This window comes from Pteronotus mesoamericanus, unplaced genomic scaffold, assembly GCF_021234165.1.
Source record: "Pteronotus mesoamericanus isolate MK-2021 breed Mesoamerican mustached bat unplaced genomic scaffold, CSHL_Meso_final contig_105, whole genome shotgun sequence".
NCBI classification, from domain to species: Eukaryota; Metazoa; Chordata; class Mammalia; order Chiroptera; family Mormoopidae; genus Pteronotus; species Pteronotus mesoamericanus.
Window position 1 is genome coordinate 4,183,638 of NW_026555006.1, and position 25,902 is coordinate 4,209,539.

At 34.3% G+C, this 25,902-nt stretch overlaps 1 protein-coding gene across 8 annotated transcripts in view; it reads right to left on the minus strand.

Moving 5' to 3' along the window:
- Nucleotides 1-4,104: 4,104 nt before the first annotated feature.
- Nucleotides 4,105-25,902, minus strand: part of TUT4 (terminal uridylyl transferase 4) — an 85,310-nt gene continuing 63,512 nt past the window's right edge. Inside the window, exons 19-30 of one of the 8 annotated variants that reach the window (XM_054573139.1) lie at nucleotides 25,578-25,667; nucleotides 23,315-23,428; nucleotides 18,774-18,851; nucleotides 18,442-18,619; nucleotides 18,125-18,172; nucleotides 17,956-18,038; nucleotides 15,287-15,402; nucleotides 14,163-14,371; nucleotides 13,047-13,147; nucleotides 10,091-10,538; nucleotides 5,874-6,032; nucleotides 4,105-4,266 (exon numbers count right to left, since the gene is read on the minus strand). In XM_054573139.1, coding sequence (XP_054429114.1) covers nucleotides 4,178-4,266; nucleotides 5,874-6,032; nucleotides 10,091-10,538; nucleotides 13,047-13,147; nucleotides 14,163-14,371; nucleotides 15,287-15,402; nucleotides 17,956-18,038; nucleotides 18,125-18,172; nucleotides 18,442-18,619; nucleotides 18,774-18,851; nucleotides 23,315-23,428; nucleotides 25,578-25,667 — 1,713 coding nt within the window. In that variant the 3' untranslated portion in view covers nucleotides 4,105-4,177. Of the gene's footprint in view, nucleotides 4,356-5,873; nucleotides 6,033-10,090; nucleotides 10,539-13,046; nucleotides 13,148-14,162; nucleotides 14,387-15,286; nucleotides 15,403-17,955; nucleotides 18,039-18,124; nucleotides 18,173-18,441; nucleotides 18,620-18,773; nucleotides 18,852-23,314; nucleotides 23,429-25,577; nucleotides 25,668-25,902 lie in introns of all 8 variants that reach the window. The other 7 variants (XM_054573131.1, XM_054573122.1, XM_054573166.1 and 4 more) reach the window with 7 other exon arrangements.

Below are 25,902 nucleotides of genomic sequence, written 5' to 3' on the forward strand. Positions count from 1 at the left end.
GCCTCTGATGTTTTCTATAATTGTCCCCAATTTTCAGAAGAAACTTAGAACTGGGTTTTCATAGAAAATTTTAAAGTTGAGCATTTTGTCACTTTGACATTTTTTTCCTCTTGTTAAATCCAAGTAAAACTATATGTATGTCTATGTTTAAGAGAGAAGGTCTTAATGAATAAAATTCACCAGATAATAGTATTTATTTCCGGCTGATGGGCTTTTGAGTGCTTTAGCTCACCTTTTTTCTTTTTAAATAAGCACTTAACATTCTTTACAAGGAAAAAGTGAGTTTGGAGTTTAAAGCTTTTTTATAAGCTTACCAACACATTGTATATAGTTTGTTGGAACTGCAAATTGGTAACCACTATGTCACAGGAACCTTGGAATTTTTATCCTTTTTACCTAATAATCCCATGTGTAAGAATTCACCATAATGTAAAAGCAAACACAAAAATAGCTTTACCTTAGAAATAAAACTAGATCACTTACACCATATACAAAAATAAAAAATGAATTAAAGACTAAAAGTGAAACATAAGGCTTAGGGCCATAACACTCCTAAAAGAAAACATAGGCATAAAACTTTTGGATATATTCCTAGCTACATTTTTTAAAAATATCTTTCCTAGGGCAAAGACAAAAGCAAAAATTGAACAGATGGTGCTATATCAAAGCTTTTGCACTGCAAAAGGAAACCACCTACAACAAAAAGGCAATCTACTATATAGGAAAAATTATTTGCAAATGCTACATCCAATAATAGGTTAATATCTAAAATATATCAAAAACTTAACACAGGTTAGCATCAAAGACACAAACACATTTCTCCAAAGAGGTCATTCAGGTGGTCAACAGGCACATAAAAAGATGCTGAACATGAATGATCGTCAGGGAAAAGCAAATCAAAAACACTATGAGATGATATCTCACACCTGGCAGAATGGCTATTATCAATAATCAAACAAGTGTTGGCAAGGATGTGGAGAAAAGGGAACCCTTGTGCACTCTTGGTGGGATGATAAACTGGTGCACCCATTATGGAATACGTTACAAAGGTTCTGCAAAAATTTAAAAAGGCTAACATGACCCAGCAATTCCATTTCACTTTTGAGTATGTATCCGAAGAAATCAGAAGCAGTAATATTAAAAAGGTATGTGCACCCCTATGTTCACTACAGCATTATCTACAATAGGCTGACATGGAAGCAACCTGGATGAATGGATAGAGATGTAGTGCATGTGTACAATGGAATTTTTCACGTTGCCATAAAAAAGAATGAAATCTTGCCATTTGGGACAACAAAAATGGACCTCAAGGATATGCAAAGTGAAACAAAAAAGACAAATACTGTATAATTTCACTAATATGTGGAATCTTAAAAAACAGACAAAAAACCATAAACTCAACAAAAATAAACACAGATACAGAGAACAAACAGGTTGCCAGATGGAAGGGAGGCACTGCTGAGGGTTGAGTTAAAAGGGGAAAGGGATTAAGAAGTACAAACTGCCAATTATAAAAACAGTCACAGAGATGTAAAGGACAGTATAGCAAATTATATAGTCAAGTATATTGTAGTAAAACTATGTATGGCGTCAGATGGGTACTAAATTTATCTTGGTGATCACTTCATAAGGTATATAAATGTCTACTTACTATGTTTACACCTGAAACTAATATAATGTTTGTATATCAACTGTAACTGAAAAATAAATTTTAGGAAATAGCTTTAGCCCATCAACATTTTACATATATTTTTATATATTAAAAAAATAGTAAAAATGTCCATCTCAGGGTATTGAATAAATTACACAGTACACCATTCATATCTTTGAATAAAATTAAATGGCAAATGAAAATATTAATGTCTCCATGCCATTAAACATTATGCAAAACATTTCAAAACTGTATGATCTTAAGAGCGTGTGTGTTCTCTGCATATGATTATTTTTTTTCCCCCTTTTCAATTGCTCTTCAATGAATTTGAATAAAAAACTTTTCAAGTTTACAATTTCTATGAAAAGTGCAAACTTGCTCTGACAGGTGTGGCTTGTGAGACAACCAATTGATGTTTCCCTCTCTTAAAAGAACAGTCTGCAAACTTAAAAACTGAGCTACTACCACATAAATTACAAACTAAAAGTCTTCTCTTTTTCAACTAGGTACAGTTTTGTCACTTAATAATGGCAACTGCTGAAGGAGGGACAAGTGAGATGCTGAAAATTACTATACAGTATATAATACTGTCTCATAAGTAAAACCTAGGTTTACTGAAATTTATTGCAGATTAAATATCTTTTGTCAAGGCATATAGTGCTTCTTTTAGGAAGGCAGGCTGAGCTAGGGGCAGTCTCTAGTTGTGGATTGTTTTCTTTTTAATGAAAATTTCAAATATCTACAAAAGTAGAACAAGTTGAACACCCTGTACACCTCATAATTCTAAAACCTAAAAGGAGATGAAATACTTGAATACTAACTTTAAAAAAAAATCTTGAATGCTCCAAGTCACAAAATTTTAACACAAAGGCATACGCTGGACTAGGTATCTTATTAACAAATGAGTTAACTCCACACCACTTAGGATTCTTAGGGATGCTGAAGCTTTAATATGAAAAAGTAACAGTAAATACACCTGATCTTAACATTTAATAAATACCTTTTCAGGGCTGTAAATATAGCAGGAAACCCCTCAACCTCCTGCAATAGATTTCAAGCATCTTCCATGTTGGAAAATATGGCAAAAGCCCAGGAAGTCTCCTATTTTAAGTAATGCATATCTGAGGAAGCAGAACAAAAATAGTACACTCACTGTCCATAAAATACATTTCTTTTTACTTATTCTGCACATTTCGGAAGAAATCTATAGCATCATTTATCCTAAAATCCCTGGCAAATCTCCTTGAATGATTTTTCAAAAATGATTTTACCTCAATGTAGTGGTACCAAAAACAGCTTAAAAAAAAAACAAAACAAAACACCTACCACCAATGACACAAGTTTGATTTCCTATTAATCACAAACATTACTGGTAAACACCATTATGACAAGTGTGCTTTCCAGGTAGTAGTTTAGGACTCAGAATAGATGGTCTAACCAGTGTTCCTCAGTAAATAAAAATTACCTTCCTTTCACTTTAATTGCCAGTTATTGGTTTCAGTGTTTAAAAACTCTTCCTTTAAAAGATGTTTCCATTTTATTTCCGACATGTTTAAGTGTGCTACCTTTGAAAATCACTTTATTGTTTTGCACCTCAGTTTTCTCAATGATAAAATGGAGACAGCATTTGCTTCTATCAATATAGTACACGAGCCCTGGCCAGGTACCTCAGTTGGTTAGTGTCATCCCAGTACACCAAGGTTGCAGATTCAATCCCCAGTCAGGGCACATACAAGAATCAACCAATGAACGCACAAATAAGTGGAACAACAAATCAATCTCTCTTTAAAAAAAAAAAAAATTAAAAAATAGCATATGGCTGTTGTGAAGATCCAATAAGGGACCAAAAAAAAAAAAAAAAAAAAAAACCAACAAAACCCTGTGAGAATACTCCCTGAGAGTAAAACAAGTCTGAACTATTACATTATATTTCTATCATCTAAACAACCAGATGAATTAACCAAATTTGACTCTTGTCAAAAAGATTTATTAACTTAAAATAGAATTACTTCAAATACAGATAAAAGCAACTTTCTGTTCAAGTTTGAATATTTTCAATATACAAGAATGTAAAAGAAAAAATTCTGAATATTCAGGTTGTAGTTTTATTTTATTATTAATTTTTTTTTACCTTTTAAAAAGTTTTTGGCACTACAAGGTTCTGTAAAGAATAGAAGTGACAAATTTAAAACACATGAAAGTCTTTCCTAATTCTTAAGAACAATATATAAAGTCTGAAGCAACCAAAGTATGAATACAGCTAATAGAAAATAAAGAATGTAATTTTTTAAATTCTCTCTTTATACAATTCATCAAGGTTAAACAAAACATAAAATTCCCTTAAAAATAGGGTAATAAAATAGATGAAATTTGTATCACTCAATTTGGTGATACTAGTAAAAACTATAGTTCATATTTATATACAAATAATACAGTTCTTAAAAACAGTCTTAGAATTTAAATAAGCTATCTAAACGTGTTAAAATTTTAAATCAGGACCTGATTTGTTTTGCTTTCCATTAAATGTCACTTTTTCTGCTGAATGTAACTGACATTGAGGTACGGATACCCTTGAGACAGCAGGATTGGCTGGTTGCTGTGCATCGGTAGACCAGCTGAAAGAAAATGGACTTGCATTACTCCGACACGTTTCCTCTTGGTGGGTGGGGACAACGCTCTCTACACCGACGGGTGGCACATCTGTCTGTTGGACACAACACAGACAGGAAACTGAAAGGCTTGTGCCTATTTATCTGATAACCCCTTAGATTTAACCTGTAGCTATTCTTTTTTTTTTTTCTATTTATACAGTAAAGAAGTGATGAAACATGTCAAAACATTTGGTAGGAGATGAGGAAGAGGAGGAACAGGGAAGGGAAATGTGGGTATGTGAAAGCAAAGAGACAAGGGAGAGATGGAGGGGAAGAATGACAGAGAACCCACCAGGGAAGAACTTCAGACTCTCCCCACTAAAACAGCTTGTAAGATTAAACAGTAACTTCCTTCAGCCCTAGTTCTTTGCTTAGAAGAAGGCAGCAGACACAGAGCCGAGGTTCTGGTAATCTATAATACGGGGGATGCCCTATCAGTACATGAATAGTTTAGAAAGGCTGGATGTATCGAGCCTGACAATCATACTAAGGGGGCTTCCCCTTAAAATTATAATTTAATTCAGTCAACATTTCTTGAGTATATTTCTTCAACTCCCAAGTTTAACTGTAATAACTATGACTCTAGTTTTTTGAGCTATTCAGGTTAACTGAGAGCTGAAGGCCAGACTCGGAAATTCCCTATTGGAACTGACAGATACCTTTAACTCAAGTAGACTAGATGAAATGCTTCAAGTTCCTTGGCATTCTCCTTAGTCTGTAATTTTCATTACTTAGATTAAAGCCATTATTGGTGCATCAGTACCAATGGAATATAGTGAATTTTACTGTCACTTAAATCTTAGTTTTTACTAACTAAATCTGACCATGTCACTACTCAACTCAAAAACATCTATTAGAGCCTGACTTACTAAACTGAGTCCAAACTCTTTGATGATACAGCCTCAGCCTACCTTCTCTAGTCTCATCATCTATATATATCTTTCCCATTTACCTAATCCTCTAATCCTATTATTTTCTCTTCTCTTTTTTCCTCATGTCAGGCAGAACTCAGAGGCTCTGCATACATTATTCACTCACCCCTCCCCATCTAACCCCTAGAAAATCTCTAGGGGAAAAAACTAAATCTCTTTCAAGATCTAATTCAGACCTCAAACATACCAAATGTGTGGCTCAGTTGGTTGGGCATCATCCCACAAAGTGAAAGGTCATGAGTTTAATTCCTGGTCAGTGCACATGCCTGGATTGTGGGTTTCGTCGCTAGTTCGGGTGTTTATGAGAGGCAACCAATCTTGTGTGAGTTGATCCCTAGTCTCCATATTCTTTTCTCTCTGCTAGAGTAACATTAACTGATTCCTTTAAGCTCCTATTCTCATTTATTTTATATTTCCGGCTCTCGTAACAAAATACACATTAAGTGTGGGGGTTTTACTTAACTTTTGCTTGATCAACAAAATCCTAGCATAAACTGACACACAGGATGCTCTCTCAATAAATGTTTACTGAGTACATGAATTTTCACTCTCAGATACTGGCCCTCACAAAGGCTTCTTCTTCCAGAACAAAACCCACCCGGCCTGTTAAAAAATGTGTAAACTTTGTAAAATTTGTACCTTGAGTGTAGAAAGGTTTGTTGGGCTGAAATCTGGCATTTCCCTGATGCATGAAGTTTTGATGCAAACCATAAGGCCACGAAGCTGGGACAAGTGGGAAATGGGGACGTGGTGCATGTTCCCAAGGAATTGGAGGATTTAGTCCTGGAAAGCCTGGCTCTGCATTTCAATAAGAAAGAAAAGATATATTTTAAAACATCGATTTGTTCACTCATATATTCCTTCATCCTACAAAGATTTATTGAGTACCTATAACTGGCACAGAACTATGCTAAACACAGAGGATACAAAAAAAATTTTTTTTAAAGAATCACACTATAATTGTGCCCAAATTATTCAAATAGGAGACATAAAAAAAGACATATACGCTAATACGTGATAATTGTTGTAAATGTTGTATACAGATCAGTAGAAGGTATTCCAAAGAGGGGGCAAACCAAGTTTTTCAAGGATAAAGGTTTTCCTAAGATGACTGACTTAAAACAAGTCAGGGAACAAGGGAACAAGATAGGGAAAATGGAGCAAGAAGGGCATTTTTAGACAAAAGGAATAGCATGCATAAAAGCCAGAAAGCAGAAACACACAGCACATTTGGGAAGTTTCAAAACAACTGACAAAACAGAAACAGGGGTAAAGGAAGTGGTAACAGAAAAAGCTGAGCAGGTAAGGAGGATCTATATTTCAAAAAACCTTAGAGCATCATTGAGGAACTTACATTTTATCCTAAAGACAATGCCAACTATCCTAGAATTAATTATATCTTGGCCTCAAAAGAAGTTCTCTATTTATTGGAAGCTGAGGCACTGTGGTATAATGGTTGAGAACTAGGGCTTTCGAGCCAAACAAGTTTAAGTTCAAATCCTAGTTCCAAAAATTACTCAGGTTCAATATGAACCTCAAGTTGTTATAAGGATTAAATTAGGTAACAAGATAAAAGTGGCTTGTACAAGTTCTGGCACTTGTAATATAAGTAGAAACTCAAAAAATATGACTCCTGTCCTTTCTCTGGCAAACCACCCCCATCAGCCTACTTCCCTTTAAGATGATCTTTTAAGTACTGTACACCCTGAATCTTCTGAATCATTTTTGGTGATTTTCCTCATTCGGGGTCACAGTGAGGCATGAAATAACCTGAAAGACACTGCCCTTATTCATTAAACGTCCTACTAGCAACTGAAATTAGGAAATAAGGGATAGGGAGGATTAGAGAGCAAGAAAATGAAAACCCTTATTAGCTGCATTCTTCTAAGCTCAGTCTTTTCAAGAGGCAACCAGAAAAATAAAGCCACTAGTTTACCACAAATTCATAAAGTCAAGTTTCAATTAAAAGCTGAAGCTATAAGGCTCAAAGTTAACAGTAAATGAGACTGGGTATATACATACTGAGCTCTGAGGTCCTGACCAACTGAGAAATAATGTTAACATTAACATTAAAGGGTATTTTTAAGAATACATTCCAATCTTGGCCATTTTTCACAAGAAAATAGTTTCATAATACAAGTGATACAACCTCATTAAAGATAATTTCAGATGAGATCAGGGGCTTTCAAGGTGGTATGGCCATACACAAAATAATTTCAAAAATGAGGGGAAAACTCACACAATCTCCTACTCTAATACAACCACTATTATCATTTTAATATATTCTCATCTAGTCCTCCCATTTTTAGCAAAATAGTAATTTCAGCTGTAATATTAACTAGGGGTTATACATCCATGCAACAATAAATATTTACTGAATAATAGTTTATTATATAATACCAATACATGAATAATATATCTACTATGCATCAAGTACTGTAGTGGACATTATGCAGACAATGGCAGATAAAAAACAAGCCACAGCCTCTAGAAGTTCAGTCTAATGGGTTCTGCAGACAAGAGGTAATTTCATCACAGTAATATAAGGGTTATGATATGGATATTAAGGAAACATGGGAAGAAAAGGTACCTAATACAAATGGAAAACAGAATCAGCAAGAGCTAAAGGCTTCCTGAAGAAAGTAATCTAAATTTAAAAATGGAGAATGAATAAGGCAGCCAAGCTTTGAAGCAAAGCAGGACAAGGTGAGAGTAAGGAGAAGTAATGGAGAAGATATTTCAGGCACAGGGAACAACTTAAGAAATCAGGGGTGAGAGACTATGATATGTTTGTCAGATATTAGTTCATTAAGGCTGAAACAGAGATCAATTAGCAGTGAAGAGGAGGAGGAGGAGGAGGACTTAAAACTAAACCTGAGCCAATATATCAAAGGGCAAAACACTGAGTCCATCTTTATGGTTATATAACTCAAAGACTATCCTTGTGCATGTCATGGTATATACACAGTAAACATTTGTTGAATGAGAGAAGCAGAGGCCACATTAGAATGGCCATGCATGCCATTATCTTTTGATCTTGGAAATCTAAAAGAGTTCCCACATTCTGGCATTTCTGTTCCGCCAAATGTATTATCTGTATTGTTCCAAAAAGGGTCAGAGACACCTCTTCCACCAGTGCTCTAAAGAACAGCACTCTTTTGTTTAAAATTATCACTAAAATTCTTATGAAAACTGATAAAGAGAAGGAACCAAGCTTTGAATGTACATTTCCTATAAAACTATATTTCAGTGTAACAAAAAACTTAAGGAAAAGTTCTTCTTTATACAAGAATAAACAATAAATACAAAAATTACCATTTTACAACCCGTAGTGAAATAATGGATATCAGCAATAATTATCAGTGTTGGCCAAGAATATTATGTAAAAATTAATAAAGAACTTGATAATGGATAGAACAAGCTGACATCACCTAACTCATGATCAACCTTAAGTCACTAAAAGAAGCAGAACCAGTTAGTTCCTTCTGAAGTGCAGAAATAGGAAATATACAGGACCGACCAAGAAGAGTCTTCCCAAAACTACACAAAAAACCTGATTCTAATCCAGCCTCTGAACAGAACTACCACTTTACAGGAAATATGGAGTACATATTAAATAATGCCACAAATATACAGGCAGTCAACACCAGAATGTGGGAAATGCTACTCTTTCTTCAATAAATAATGTGGGGAAGAAAATAGAGAAGGGAAACTATTATAAATTAAATAAGAGATATAACAATAACATACAATGAATAGGTTTTGCTTGACTCTTGATTCAACAGTAACAATTTTATAAAAATAAGAAAAAAGGAGCAAGAGCTGTATATTAGATGATCCTGGGTATGGTAATACTCTTGATTTTTTAAAAGAAAACTAAAGTTTATAAGCAAATTTCATACAATGTTTCATATTTCATTAAATACTCAAGCCAGAATTTTTTTTTTAACGGGATGAAGGGGTCAGATAAAAGAACAGCAAATGTTGATAACTATTAAAGCTGGCTAACAGAGGGAGGGATGGAGGGAGGTTAATTATACCTTACTCTCTCTTTTTGTATACATTTCAAATTTTCCATAATAGAGTTTTAAAAATAATTACTATTAAAAAGCTGGATATAAAACTAGATATATGGTATATATAAACTATTTTTAAACATGAAAATACTAGAAAATAAATGGAGGGCAATACACCAAAATATTACTTAGTAATTATTATAGGAATTAAAATTCTTTTTCAAATGTTCTATAATGAAAATTTATTACTTAGATATCATAAAAAATGATCATTTTTTTAATGCTACAAAGCGCTACATATTTTTTTCTTTTTAAAGAACTGCTCCTTACTGGGCAACAGTAAAGAGGCCAGGGCAAAGAACACAGGTTTAAAAGAAAAAAAACTGGATTAAATTTTGGATCTACTATGATTAATTATGACAGCTTGATACTTAACCCTTCAGTTTCTTCAACTGTAAAATGAGTGCTAACAATACCTATATAAAGCAGTATTGCAGTCAAAATTTAAAATAACTAGTATTTATGTATATTACCTTATTTAATATTCACAATATCCCTGTTAGATACTATTAACATCCCTATTTTACAGATGAAACCAATGTACAAAGAGATGAGGCAACTGCCCCATGCCACATAATAAATGGCAGAGCCAGGATTCACATCAAAGCAGTCTGAATCCAGAGCTCATACTCTTTCCCTTTATCTAATCCTATACTGCCCCCCGCCCCGCAAATATCACTTGCATTCTTTTCTTCACATTCACTTCCCCAGGTCCCACCAGTAATAATAATTGCCCAACCTCTCTACAGACAGACACAAAAGAAGAAAAGAATGGGTTACCCGAATTCCCCACTGCACCATTGTTCACCAGGGAATTTGGAGCCACAGTACGAGGCCAGTGTCCATCATGAGAGGAGCTAGGGATCGCCACAGGTCTGGCAGCAGGTTGTGCAAAGATGATGCTGGGGTCGTTCAGGCCAATATTGCTGGGGGCACTGCCTGGTGCAGAGTGGATCACTGGGCCATGGATAGGCCAGGATGGGGCAGGGATCTGGAGGGGATGCATTGGCAACAATCCCATATTGTGCATGGGAGAATACTGAGCTGGTGGTGACTGGGGAAAGTTATACATCGGCATCTGGACCTGATGAGGGGGCTGGGCTCCCTGCTGAGGTGGGCCAAGCTTGGTTTGGGATCCTGGCTGGGATGCAGGCTGGGTAATGGCAGCCGATTGCGAAGAGTTCTGTGGAAATGGCTGGGGCTGGGGAGAATAAGATGGTGAATCAGACTGCAGAGGAAAAAAAGATAGATTTTTAAATTAATTTATAAACATCCTAATTTTATAAAAGGACTGATTATCAAATACAAAATTATGGAGTTATTGCATTAAAACATTATAAACACAGCTTATGATATACATAACAAATAGAAGAACCCCATTTTACATGAAGGTAGAATTTTTCACAAGGTCCTAAAACTCATCCTCACATTAAGTATTACCTCATAAACCTTTTTACTGCCCAAAGAAGAGACAGCCCAGACAACATTCCCATCATGCAGAATCCATACTTCCAACTCTAACCAGAAACTTACATCTAAGTATCTCAGTCACTTTCACTCAGTCCCTCAATAAGTATTTACTAAGTGTCAATTATGTAGAGGGCAATTGTTCTACGAGTTAAAAATACAGTACTAATATGTATGTTCTTGTGGAACTTAGTTTATGGGGGAAAGGAGGTGGAGCAGATAAATATTACATAAGCAATCAATAAAATACAATGATTACTGTGATAAAGAATGTAATAATGTATAGTGTATAATGAAATCACAGTGTGAACACCTAACCTGACTTGGGGGCGCTGGCGCAGAGGGAGGTAAGATGAAAGAAAGAAAACCAAGGAAAGCTTCCTAGAAAAAATGATGCTTAGGTTGAGACTTAAAGGCAAATAGAAACCAGTCTGATTTAAAAAAGGGTGGAGAGGTAAGGAGAAGTAAAGAGTGTTTCAGGCAGAGGGAACAACGTAACTGAAAGTCAACAGGCACAAAAACATGGCTTTTAAAGTAATCGGAATCTTAAAGAAGATTATTATTGTAAGAGAAGAGGAATGGCGGATCTGAGGCTGAAGAACTAAATAGGAGCAAGATAATGGAAGGTTCCTACAGGACCTGTAGTTTAGACTCTATCCTGAGGACACTGGGAAACAAACCACTGAAAGTTTTAAATACATCAGAAACATCATCAATCTGCATTTTAGAAAAAATACTCTGGCTTAATAGGAATGAAACAGGGAATATTTTAAAAGATAAATACAAGACTGGTGAGACTGTTTATAAGGCTGCTATATATAATACAGACATCCTGAGATGATGGTAACCCATGCTAGGGAAATATAATATAAGGACAGAGAAAAGAAAATGGCTATGACCTAGCTACTTTTTATATGCACAAACAGTAGGACTGGGTGACTGACTGGATATGGGAGTTGAGTAGGAGGAAGTAGTTCCAGAAACTAGATAGTAGGACAATTCCATGATATGGAGAACACAAGAGAAAGAGGCAAATCTAGGGAGTTGGAGAGAATTATGAGCTACATTCTAGACATGTTGAGGTTAATGTGCTTTGTGAGACATCAGAATAGTAACATCCATTAGACAAACTCTTTGCAAATGTCAAATGAGAGAAAAGAGAGTGCCAGAAGCAGAGAATGAATGTTAGAGGCAGCATAGGAGCAGGTTTTAGACACAGCTTGAAGGTTCAAGTTTTGTTCCCAAGTATCTGTTGACCTCAGGAAAGAAACTCTAATCTATTTCTTCACTTGTAACATATAAATAACAGAATCTAACTCACAGGTTTTTGTGAAGATTAAGCAATACATGTGGAAAATATAAATACCAAATTCAGGATAGCAGATACATTTTAGTGGGCTCCTAAATGTTTTTCCAAGACTCTCCCTATTACTGGTTTTCAAATGCTCTAAGTATTTTTTCTAAAATACAGATCACATCAGATTTAGCATGTTTAAGAGTTAACAGTCTTGAAGCTACATAGATCTGGGTTTGAATCTTTTTAATTTCTTATTCTCAGCTTCCCAATTTGTTCACACAAATACTTACCTTTTCACAAGACCACTCAGAGAATTAAATTTGGTGAGTGCAAAGTACTTAGAGCACTGTGTCAGGTTTAGAGTAAGCATTCAATCAGTATTAAATCAATTAATTTAAGAAGGTGAATATAGATTCAGATAAAAGTTAAGAATAACTCAACAAAGTTAATACGAAACCTGAGAATCTGAACTCTAATTCAGTACTCTGTCTTTTACAGGGTGTACTTCACTAGGTATCCGTATCAGCTATAAGTAGACCAAAGTTTCAAGCAAGTGAAATGCCACATATGTATTGCCTTAACACTGCTAACCGTCTAATACAGCTCAATTTTTGTGTTTTGTTTTGTTTTTTTATTAATGGTACCAATATTTTTCCACTAGGCAAAGCCTGAAACCTCGAAGTGATTACCTTATTTTAATCCAACCAACAACCTTATTAGCTAGTTATCTTATTTTACAATTAAAACAGGTTCAATGAAGTTAGGGAGCTTAGCCATATATATAAACACAGGTCTACATTACCATAAAAGTAATGCTCTCTTCTACCACATATCCTTAGCAAGGACACCTCTACAAAGCACTGTGTAATCTAGAAGATTGTGTTTACCAGTCTGAAAGATCAACCCTATCTTCCACCCAAAATAGTGCTATCTTCCTGCAAAGACTAACCCATTTGCAGGCACAATACTTACACATTCTGAGGACTGTCTAGTCCTTATGGACTGATCACCCTGTTGCTGGGATGAACTAGCCACTTGTTGGGCATTTACAAGGTTGCGGACCAGCTGGGCTGCTAAGAGAAAACATCAGAAAGAAAATCAAAAGATAACATAGCAGAGAAATGACAACCTATAAAAGAGTCTCAAGTCTTTCTGAGATTTTAAAACTTGCACTTTTAAACTATGATGATGTTAATGAAGGACTTACAACTAAATTTTTTTAAAAATGCCATTTTTCAATCCTGATTGTTAAAAAAATACACTGGTCCTCGAAAACAGAACAAATGTAACATTACTTTTCTAAAGGAAATAATATACTTAAGCAAATACTTTCTGCAGTAAGAATCTGAATAACTGAAAATCATTATTTCTAAATTATTTTATTTTTTTTCTTTCAATAAACTCTCATTGGGTTTTTAATTCTTAAAATTGCTTTTGAAATATAAAAGGAACAGATCTCGCCCTGACTGGTGTGGTTCAGTTGGTTGGATGTCGTCCCCTAAATTGAAAGTTTGCTGGTTCAATTTCTGGTCAGGGCACATCCCTGAGTTGCAGGTTTGATCCCTGTTCAGGGCATGTATGAGAGGCAACTGATCAATGTTTCTCTCTCACGTTGATATTTTTCTCTGTCTCTTCCTCCCTTCCTTACCCCCTCTCTAAAATCAGATAATAAATAAAATCTTTTAAAAAATAAAATAGATTATAAGGAATAGATCTCCCTCTCTCATATTATCAGTGGGAAGAGATATAATTTCCCCTATATTCCCAGAAGAAACCTTCTCATGAACTTTTGGGAGGAAAAAGTTAACTAGTATTAATTTTTATATTGAGAGAAACTGAGTCTGATTCAAATCTAGAGAATACTTAAAGGGAATTGATTGAATACAAGAGACCACTAAGACCTAGAAAGTGCACATATCCAAATACTGTTAAAAATAAAAGCCTGTCTAAATTTTATCTCTTTAAGAAATTATAAGGTCCAAAATCATATGGCTAGGTTTGGAATAGAAAGGAATTAGGGTCCTTAGAATGGCATCAACATAAATTACTTCATTTCCACCAGAAACTACTTTAATCTTTTCTGTTTACCTGCCACACTGCTATTCCTCTGCCGGGCCAGCTTGACTTCGGGGCACTCCCTTCGTACATGTCCTGCATCTCCACATATAAAACATCTGAGGTCTCGGGGGTCTCTGAAGTCTCTAGTATCATGGAGGTCTCGGGGATCAAGGAGGTCTCGAGAGTCTTTCTCCTCTTCATTCCCTTCCTTCTCTTCTTCACTGTCTTTCTTCTTTACTCTAAACAGTAAACTGCTGATACCAATAATGTGGGGCTAGGGACTTGTAAACTGAGGGAGTCACAGAACAAACTAATATTCAAGAGTTTCACAATTAAAGTGACTAATACGCCCATGTTTCATACATCTTTTTAAAGGCAAAGGAACTCACATTTATAGCACACCTACTCATATGGCAAAAACTGGGTATTTCAGTACTTTTATAATAAAGTATCAAATTAAAAAAATTTTAAGATATCTGTTTAATCTTGTAACAATCCTTAGAGGTTGGTATTTATTATCTTCATCTTATAGGGGAAGAAACTAGGGCTTAAGGAAGATTAGTATCCTACCTAAATTTAACAGTCAGTAAATAACAGTGATAGAAATGAGGGAGCTTGTTCTGCCTGAAAAGTTCTAAGCTCTTTATATCAGAAAAGACTTGATGACTAAAGAAAGAAAAGATTTTCCTGGTCTATTAAGCAGTACATATATAGAACACAGGAAAGTATTTTTCATAGAAATATATTTTATCAGGTGCACAGAACGCATATTACTCAAGGTAAATGTTATATACCTCAGAGCATATATCTCAAAGATTCAGTTAATTATATTTTAATGATTGGTTTGTATGACTGTGAGGTCCTCAGCCAGAACCCCATGCCTTGGGTCTTGGTCATTCTTTTCTTGGATCATAGGCACAGTTCCCAAAATACAGCAGGTGTCAATAAAAAATAAATTAACATTTAATAAGTAAACAAATGAACGCTGTAAGACATCATGGTACCTATTATAAAATTCCACTAAAATATACATTTACTAAGGTCCCATTTAAAGCCTTGAACTAACTCACTTAAACATATTTGAACACAGTTATAGCTACAATTGACCTCAACTTTAATTTCTGTGTCATTTTGATACAAAATTTTTTGCCAACCTTCTCCTTTTGGGGCAGTCTTTCATGTAGTGGCCTATTTTTCCACAAACACGGCAGCATCGATCATTGGGAGCCAGTTCTCCATCTGTTAATACTCTAGAATCAAAGAAGTATTCCTAGAGAGAAAATACAACTTCATTAGAAAAAAATCACTACAAACTTTTAAATGCAAATGGAAAGGAGACCAAGATATAGAAATAGGTTAAAAAAAAAAAAAGGAAATAAATAGCAACAGATACTCCACTGCCACTAAAACCACATGAAAATGAGATTCATGAGAAACAAAATGAACAAAAGCCAAAGATAAAGAAAATGAGATTCAGAATTATCAGCCTCAACATCACTTTACATCCATGCTATTTTCTCATTCATCTGTAGTATCTCCACATGTCATCTCAATATAGTAGATACTATTTTCATCTTTATTTTATACCTGAGGATACTTTTATACTGAGGAAACAAAAGAAGAAAATGATGGATTCCAAAGGGGAGGAGGGCTGGGAAACTGGGTGAAAAAAGGTGAAGGGATTAAGAAGTACAACTTGGCAGTTAAAAAACAGCCATAGGGGTATAAAAGTATAGCACAGGAAATATAGTCACCACTGTAATAACTACCTATGGTGCCAGGTGAGTACTTGAAATATCAGGGGAATTGCTCAATAAAGTATATGACTGTCTACCCACTATGCTGTACACCTGAAACTAACACAAAATAATAATGAATGTCAACTGTAATTGAAAAATAAAATTTAAAAAAATAAAAAGAAAGTTAGTATTGAAAGTCCAGGTGAGGCTGGTAAACATAATTTATAGTTGTGCTATATAAATAAAATTGCCTGGCTTTATGACTTTCCCATTAGTGCTTATTTTCACTAGCACACATAGATAATGGATGGTTAAATTTACGTAAGGTTGAAAACATCAGGGTGCAACAGAAGGAAAATGGTACAAAGAAATTTAAAGAATATGCCAGAAATATAAGTTAAAAGGGGAGAAAAGTGAGGACAGAAGATAACTGATTGATAGAATGGAAGAAAATGGGACAACATATCAGAAGTCCTAATAATGTAGAAGTATAGCTGAAGTGGGACTGAGTAAGAAAGGTGAAAGAAAATATACTTGTCTTTATTTTCATTAGTTTAAAGGAATGAGACACATTTATTTTGCATGCTATTATCCAAGTACATAGCAGAAAAACAGCTACAAAATAGGAATTCAATAAATATTGAAAGAATAAACTTTACTATGGAAAATAAAAGCAGGAAAATTTATTAAACAAGTATATTTTCTAAAATATTAGTTTTAATACTGATATAATAAAAACAACTTAATGTCTACCAAAGGAGAACAGTTAAACTGATTGATCCAAGCTATAGAATCCTATATATTGACTTTTAAAACAGAATAAAGTAGATCAAAAAATGGTTAGCAGACTCATAGGCCCCAAACTGATGTTTGGCTCCTACACCAAATGACAGTCACGACCAAAGACTGTGGTATCTATTAGGACTACTCATATTATTAAGAGTTACTGACATTTTGTATTATAGGCTAAAATTAGCACATTTCCAGTTTCCCACGACTCTAATTTATTATTTACTTATTAATGAAACTGCTAGGTTCCCACTGAACATAAAAGCACATGTTCACACTAATAGCTGGAACTCCCAGAATTTTCAGGCAAAATGCTTATCAGTGCATCATAAGGTTTGTTTTAGCTATGCTTTTCATTTATTGCTATTTGAATTAATATTATAGTAAAATTATGGGATTTTTCCTTTTATTAGACATTTTGTCCTTGCATGATTTTTGTGTTTTTTCAAATTTTACTGTTATTTTTTTTTCTCTCTCCATATAATCATTTTCACCCTGCTCAGAGGCAGATCAAAAGTGTCTGAGAACCAGTGCTCCAGGGGAATAAAGCTCTAGACTTTTTTTCTGCTTTTCTTACCCCAAACTCCTAAAGAGTGTTAAAAATGGACTAAGATAAGAATATTTATTATGAATAGCAGAGAAATGGTTTCTCTCTTGGGATTTTCTCTGAAACTAAGACCTCCTCCCACAGAAAACCAAACAAAAACCACAGTGAGACCAAGAGGAATGTGGAACAGTATGCTACCCAGTTCAGGCAAAAGGAATCCTCTCAATACATACTATCTAATTGAGCTTACTAGGGCTAAACTAAAATTAGAGCAAAAGCCTCAGTAAGTAAAGCATTTCTTTGGTGTTGTCTTCTCTGTTTATATTTTCACAATTTCTAGACATGAAGGAGATGCAGTGGGCAGCACCCCAAATTCAAAATTTAAGGATCCTGAGTCTTGACTATACTCCCTCATTCATCTAACATATGCTTATTTGGTACGTTCTCTTTTCCAGACACTATGATAGGCATTGGAGACATGCTGGTAAACCTTATGGATATGGACATTCCTCATGGAAATATAGTCTAATGTAGGAGATACAATTTAACAAACAGATAAACAAAACTTAGCAAACAGATATCTCATTATAGACTATGATAAATGCAATAAAAAAAAATACAGGGTGCTATATAAACATCTCTTTCCCTATTTCTAACACCAACTTAGAAATAGGAATAGGTTTCTTGTACTATGAAAAGTTCTGTAAGAAAAAAGAAAACATTAAGAATTCAAATTATGTAAACTTACAGCTTCTCTGCCAATGAGTGGATAAAAAGGAGTACCAAAAAGTTTCCTTCCATTAATAAATGCCTTCATGATGAAATTGGTCACTATTAAAGAAAGAAAAAACAATAAAGATGCAGACCTTAATGTGTAAGAGCTTTAAGAGCACAGAATTTCTGTATTTAAAACTTACTTTTTCTAGAAACTCCAGCACCAAGATTATGATTCAAGTCAAAAGGGTCTAGAAAAGAAAATTTTTATTTTTTGAGAATTACATTCATTGCAACATTAAATATACTTAGTAGCCATGACTATAATCTAATATATAACTTAGACCACCCAAACAGCAAATTATTATTTTTTAATTGTAGATTAAAGGATGGAAACTGATAAATCAAAAGGAAGAATCTTCCAAATTCTAATGTGTTTCAGTTTTCCCCTCAATTTCTTTGGCCAAATGAAACTGGCTTTTCATTTTGTTACGTTTCTGAATATCAGCTAAACGATTACCTTCGATTGCAATGCATTTGGATGTCCACTGCTTCTCAAAAGTTGTCAACAGCTTTTTCTGCCGAATGCTAATTACATATTCCTTGAAATCAAACTCTTCAGTATAGAAGCGAAGCAGTCCCAACCAAAGCTCTCCTAATGTTTCTGTGTTCTTTCCAAGTGAAGGTAAACGCTTTTTCTACAGGTGAGAAAAAAAAAAGAGAGAAAGAGAAAGAGAGAAATATCTATACCTATCTAAAATATAGACTCCAAATCCAAATAAATTTATTAAATTATGCAAATCCTAACATCTATCAGTAAACCTTTCATAACAAAAACTATTTAAAAATTACCAGTTCTTCTGTTTTATCAAAGAAAAAAGCATTCCATCCATCAACCATTCTCTGTGGAATCTGTTTTCCATCAAAGATCTGCATAAAAAAATTAATATTAGAGTTTTAGTCATCCAACCCAGAAGCCTAAATACCCTCACCTCATTTTAGAATTCAGCTATCATAGACATATTGAAATATTTCTTCCAAAGTGAGTATATCAGGATGTTACAATTTGACATCATTATTAATGAATAAAATGTGTCTGAAAGACCAAAGATCCATTTGATGTTATTTGATTATTACGTATTTGGCCTGTCAAAACACATCTAGCCCAAGATAAAGTAAAACTAAAGTAAAAACAAATGAAAATGGCATTTTCACCCAAGGATCATGGATGTAGAAATACATAATAGATAATACCTATTGATTGTGCACCCAAAGGAAATCAATGGAATTGTTTGTTTTGGTAAAGGGCTCTGGTACCTTTAATATGCAAAGTCCCCTGGATACTGCTTATTTTAAAAACAGAAAATTAGGTAGCTTTCCCTGACATCTTATAAAAATTATAAAATCTTCATGATGAATTATGAATAATAATTCACTGTCCTAGGGAAGAAAAGTACCCCATAAGATGATTGTATAGGCACAACTAACTTCTACAAGCAGTTTAGAGACTTATTTTCCAAAGGCGTTTTAAGAAAGAGATTAGTTCAGAGCCAGCAGACCTCATTTCTAGTCACAGTTCTGACAAGTAGTGATACTGGGCAAAACAATTATGCTCCTAAATCCTCAGTTTTCCCAACTGAAAACAAGAGATTAATTAGGTTTTCAAATTTTCTTTGTTAAGCTGCAAAAGTCTTTCTTAAAATGAACCCTTCCTCAAGGTTCAAAGTGTAAAACAGGTAAAAGCAAAGGTACTCTGATAAAAGAAAGCATACCTCATCTTTCCTTACCCCACTCCTCATACACAAATTAGCTCAAAAGAGTTTACTAGAATATACACTTTAAAACCACTAAATAAAATGATCTCCACGGCCCCTTCCATTTTAGATGGGAAAATGATTTACCAAATTATCCCTGGCCAGGTAACTCGGGTGGTTAGAGAATAGTCTGGATATGCTAAATTTGAGCATTCGATCCCTGGTCAGGGCATATACAGGAATCAACCAGTGACTGCATGGATAAGTGGAACAACAAAGCGATGTCTCTCTCTCTCTCTCTCTCTCTCTCTCTCTCTCTCTCTGTCTCTCTTCCCCTTGCCACCCTCAAATCAATAAAAAAAAAAAAATTTTTTTAACTTAAAAAAAAACAAAACAAAAAACCTTCACCTACATGTCTGGTCTAATTTTACTCTCAGGTTTTAAGTTCCTTGTGGACAAGCACTATAACTTATCTCTGGAACCAAAATTCCTACTGTTACATCAAAGTCTGTCATATAGAAAATACTTAATATGTTTGTTGAATGAATATATCTAGTCTGTAAGCACAGTTACACAGAGTTTCCAGGGACATACTCTAATAAGTTGCTTTTCATATTTACATATAAACAGTTACTAAAAATCATCTAGAAAAAATTCTGACATTTCATAAAACAAAAAAGGCAGAAATTACAGATATTAATATCTAAGACAAAATACATGGGATTCTGCTGTCAAAAAAATGTAGGTTTTAAAGAGGCCAGAACATCTAATGCTATTATATGTATTACAGGGAAATGACATAGGCTATCTCTTTACAGCTTGACTCTTAAGAATTCTTACTTTTGAGTAACAACTATGATCCAAACACAACTATACTGGCTGATAACACAGTAAAGGGGACTTGTAGGCCTTAAAGGGTGTTTACTCACTGATTTACCTGTTTTTATAAACTCTCATTTCACAATGCCTAACTTTCCACTCTGTCTCAGCTCTTATAAGTATTAACAGTATCTTCCCTTTCTCTTGCATACACACAAATGCACATACATACTCACTCTCTCTCTCTCTCTCTCTCTCTCTCTCTGCTTCTCTCTTCTCTCTCTTTTCCCTTTCTCTCAACACCAATCACTCTCCACTCAAGCACTCATTCCTCCCTCTAAAACTTCACCAATCAGGTTAATTATATTTGTTCAAGGAATAACCCTATACATTTCTGTTTTTACTTTCTTTTTGTGATATTTTAATATCTACTACTATATTTAAATGGCAATTTCTTAGTTATGATAAAATACACATAATAAAATTACCCATCTTAATCATTCTGAGTATACTGTTAAGTGGCATTAAGCACATTCCATTGTTATGCTACCATCCACCCAGAGAATTCTCTTCACCTTGCAAAAATGAAATTCTGAACTTATTAAGTAAAATAATTACCCAATCCTGTCTCCTCCCTAGAGCCCCTGGCAACCAGCATACTATTTTCTATGAATCTGACTCCCTTAGGGTAGCCTCACATAAGTGACATCATACAGTATTTGTCCATTTGTGACCACTTTGTTTCACTTAGCACTGGCTTACCCATTCAATTGCAATTTTTAAGAAAATACAGAAGTCCATAATATTAAATGTGAGTAACAATCCCTAATACTCCTATTAATTTTTAAGTGAAAATTTGCTTTTACTTAAGATGATCTGCTAAAATACAGCAAAATCATTCTGCTTAGAAAAACTCCTTTTGACCTGAAGAATTTTGTGTTGTTGACCACAAAAGACACTCTTAGCAGCCTTATTTCTACTCAGTCATTTAAAGTCTAGGTTCAATAAAAAATGGAGTCAAAGATCATCAGCTTCATTAAACATATCCTTACCCTTAAAAGTTGATCGATGCCAATGACCAATATTTAAATGATGCCAGAGCAATGGACAATGGGGTCCCATATGACAAGCAAAAAGGGCCAGAAGCAAAAATCCATATATCATCAGTTCATATGTATCACAAAGCCCCCCACAATCACAGTTCATTATGATGGAAAACATTCCATGGACTGTCTCTCATTTCATCAATCATTGTCTGTTAAGCAGATAATGGGAGAGTTCTTGAAGTAGGCTATGGCAATCCTACCTAAATTTTTCCAGTAATATTAGTAAAGCCGCTATGGGTAATAACAATTAACAATAATAATAAAAGCAACCACCATTTATGACACCTACTTCAGCACCAACTATATTCAAAAGGTATTTGATGTCTCTATCCCTTATATTAACACCGAAATAATACCATTATTACATTTTTATTAATGATGAAACTCAGACTAGTTGTGGTCAGGTACCTCTTTGAAGGCCACAATATCAGAATTAGGATTCACATCAGTTATTTCTGGTTCCAAAATCATGCCCTGCTCTTTCCATTATGCCATGCTGCCTCAACGGCTCCTCATCCATGTGTAATACAATGAGAGAGCACAAACCACTACAATTTGTGTTCCATTTGGGTTAAGCATAGTATTCTATCGAAGTCATAGCAAATGGCTCTTATGATTATCACTGGGACAATTATGCAAATATTTCCAAATTTAAGGCTTTGATAACAATTAGATGAATACAGAGAATGATCTTGATACTGGCAGGCCTAATAAATTCATGCTAAATTTTAAGTAATAGAGAACCTTGTTAAAAAAAATCACTCAACATAAATTCAGCAACTTAAAATTTTCTGCTAGAAAATGAAATTTAAGTTTTTATTTCTCTCCCGTTTGTATAAAAGGGGAAAGGAAATACTGCTAAAACCACGTGGCATTTCTTGGAATTTTTTAAAGCTTACTAAGGCCACCTGACACCAACCATATGGCTTGCTATTTCGTGATTTTCTTCTTTGACATGACTATCAAAGTTTACGTGAAATCAAAATATGCCATTTCCCAAACAATTCTGATGCTCTCTCCTACTCTAAATAACAGCCTTTCTAAGAAATTAGAACGGGATGCTCCCTAATGCTTACAAATGCACTTTGTGCCAAGAAGGAGGAGGAACAGATGGATGATTAAGAACTCCTTTGTATCTGTTTCAGAGAATGTTAACTGGCTAGAAAAAGGGACTTCATGAATCACCAAGTCTGAGTGAATGCATATAATTTGTTTCTTTTGATGTATATTCTTAGGCTAAATGCAATTAATATGACCATACAGAAATGAGGAAGAATTTCTTTGGGTTTTCTCTCAACCAAAATTCACAAAGTTGACCAAAATATAAACAGGAATAAATCAAGCTTCCTTGTCAAGGAAAAGGAAAGAGAATACTATGGAGAGAAAAAACTTATGTATTTGCATCTGAGAGACTAATATATGAGTTCATGGATCACTATATAAATTTCATAATAATCTGCAGAATTCTGACTATAAAATACAAAAATGTTGCAAAAGATAATCAATACTACTGTTCATCTGATATTCTTTGGTCATCTATATTCTCCCATAATAAACTTTTCAAAAAGGTCCATTGTTTGATCATACCATTCATGAAAGAAGAAAACTTAGAATGTCATAATGGGAAAATCCTTCATGATCTCATGAACAAGATCTGTGTATTTAGATGGATTGTTTCACAATAAACTCCCCTATTGTTTTCTTAAACACCTACCTCTTGTAGAACTGGGATAACAGGTGGTTTTCTCTGCTGTAGAAAGTACAACACCATGAGGATATAGGCATATGAAGATAAGCTTCCCCTGGAAGCATCGCCAATATCACATCGCTAAAGAAAGATAACAATAATTGAAAATAAAACTTCAGAATCTTACTCCATGCATTGACTACTTTTAGACAGTTTCTTTAAGCCCGTCAAACTGGCAAATATCCAAAAGTTCAACAACAAACTGGCATAGAGGGTATAAGTAAATGAGGCACCTATACATTACATATGATACTATAAATTCATGTAAACTCTATGAAGAATAATTTGGCAATATCGAAATTACAAAAGCACATTTCCTTTAATCTGGCAGTTCTGTTCTGAGAATTCATGCAGCAAATATGCTAAAGAACATGTAAAATGATTAAATAAGTATTTGTTTTCTTTTTTTAAACTGTAGCACTGTTTTAATAGCAAAAAATCAGAAACAATGCTTATCAGTAAAGCACAGATTTTAAAAACTGATGAGTATCCACACATGGATTATGCAGTTATTTAAAAAGAACAAAGACATTCTTATATTATAAAGACAATCTCCAGTATCTACTGCTCAGTAAAAAAAAAAAAGCAAAGTACAAAACACCGTTTTCAGCGTGTTTATAGCTGTAATAAAAATGAGGTACGATATTTTTTCTTTTTAATCCTCACCCAAGAACACACTGATTTTAGAGAGAGAGGATGGGAGGGAGGGAGGGAGAGAGAGAGAGAGGGAAAAAAAACACTGATCAGTTGTTTCTCATATGCACCCTGACCAGGAATCACACTCATGACCTTTAAGTTACAGGATGACATGCCAACCAACTGTGCCATACCAGCCAGGGTGAGGTAGAAAATATATGTACTGATATGTTTCTGGAAGAATAGAGAACTTTGGACAACAGGTGCCTCTAGCAAAGGCACCTGACTGGATAGGCGATAGGTGTGGAAGGGAGATTTTCTACCATAAACCCCTTCAGACTTCTTGAATTCTGAACCACACAAATATGTTGAATATTAAAAAAAACATTTTAATGAAAAATTAAATACCCTAGCCCTGGCTGGGTGGCTCAGTTGGTTGGAGCATTATCCCACACAACAAGAGGGTACAGGTCCTATCCCTGGTCAGGGCACATGCCTAGGTCACAGGTGTTATCCCAAGTGGGGGCTAATACAGGAGGCAACTGATGGATGTTTTTCTCTCTCTCTCTAAAATCAATAAACATATCCTCTGGGGGGGGGGGCCCTAAATGAATCCCCAGAGACTTTCCTTGAGTAAAGCTTTAGCTGATATTTTATTAAGGGAAAGGAATTATTTCCTTCACATGAACCACTTGATTTCATTATTAAAACTCCATGGGAGTACAAAAGTGTCACACCGGAGAAATTTTATGAGATGAATCCAAAAAAGTAGCTCTATCATACTCTGGTTTCTCTTCAGAATGAATAAATCTTTCGTCTTTTCCAAAAAAGTAGCTCTATCAAATATGATTTGTTATATGTGGTTAAATACCTTTCTTCTCTAAGATGGCCTCTATCCACAAAGACATGTACTGGGATATCTAAACAAATATGTCTCCCCATTCAAAAAGTGGGCTTTATGAAATGAAAATGTGACTGAGTCACTGACCTACTAAACCCTTCCATGAACATTTTCATGGAATAGTAAAATTAACTATTAAGTATTAACTATGGTGAGCATCCACCATAAAGCATGCACTACACCGAACTAGGTCTGAACAGAAGTCTCTGCATGGAGTTTACACATTTAAGTTAAAAAAATAAAAAGAAAAGAAAAAGAGAAAGAAAACCAAAATGAGTATTTTAAGTGTTATAAAAGTAGCATAGGGTCTTGTTGTGAATGTTTCTTTTCTTAGCTGGAAAAATATATCACTAAACCCAAATACCAGATTTCCTAACCCAGAGATTCTTAACTAGGATGGTATGCCAACTCCCATGCCTGTAATTGAAAATCATTATCACACTGAGAAATTTCTACCAATTAGAAGTTTTCCAGAGTGTTACACATGGGACTGGAGCACACACAGGAGAAAAACTAAGAATCACCCTTTCTAATAGATATATATTAAAACCATTTAATATTCAGTGTTTCTTTCTAAAAACTCAGCTGAACAAAACTCTAAAAATATTTTTCACAAGTCTCACATCAGTATGTTTCACTTTAACTATCATTAGTCTTTATAACAAAGCAGGTTATTACTATTTTAATAAATACCTTAGCAAACACTTTCATAGTATATCCCAAGTACTGCACTCTAGGATCAATAGCTGCATAAGTAGCCAGCATTCTTGTGTTATGTTGAGCCTGAAAAATTAAATATTTGAAAGCATTTCAAATTTATTAAAATTAACTCTAAAAAATCAAATAAAAAGATATAATATATTCCAAATAGAATACATGAATGTGAAAATTGAAATATCTATAAATTATCAAACAAAAACTAATTTTCAATCTGAAGGAAATATCAAGATAATTAATTTTTTCTCCCTTATACAGCTCACATTTAAAAGCTTTAAATATGAAGGTATGGTCAATGATC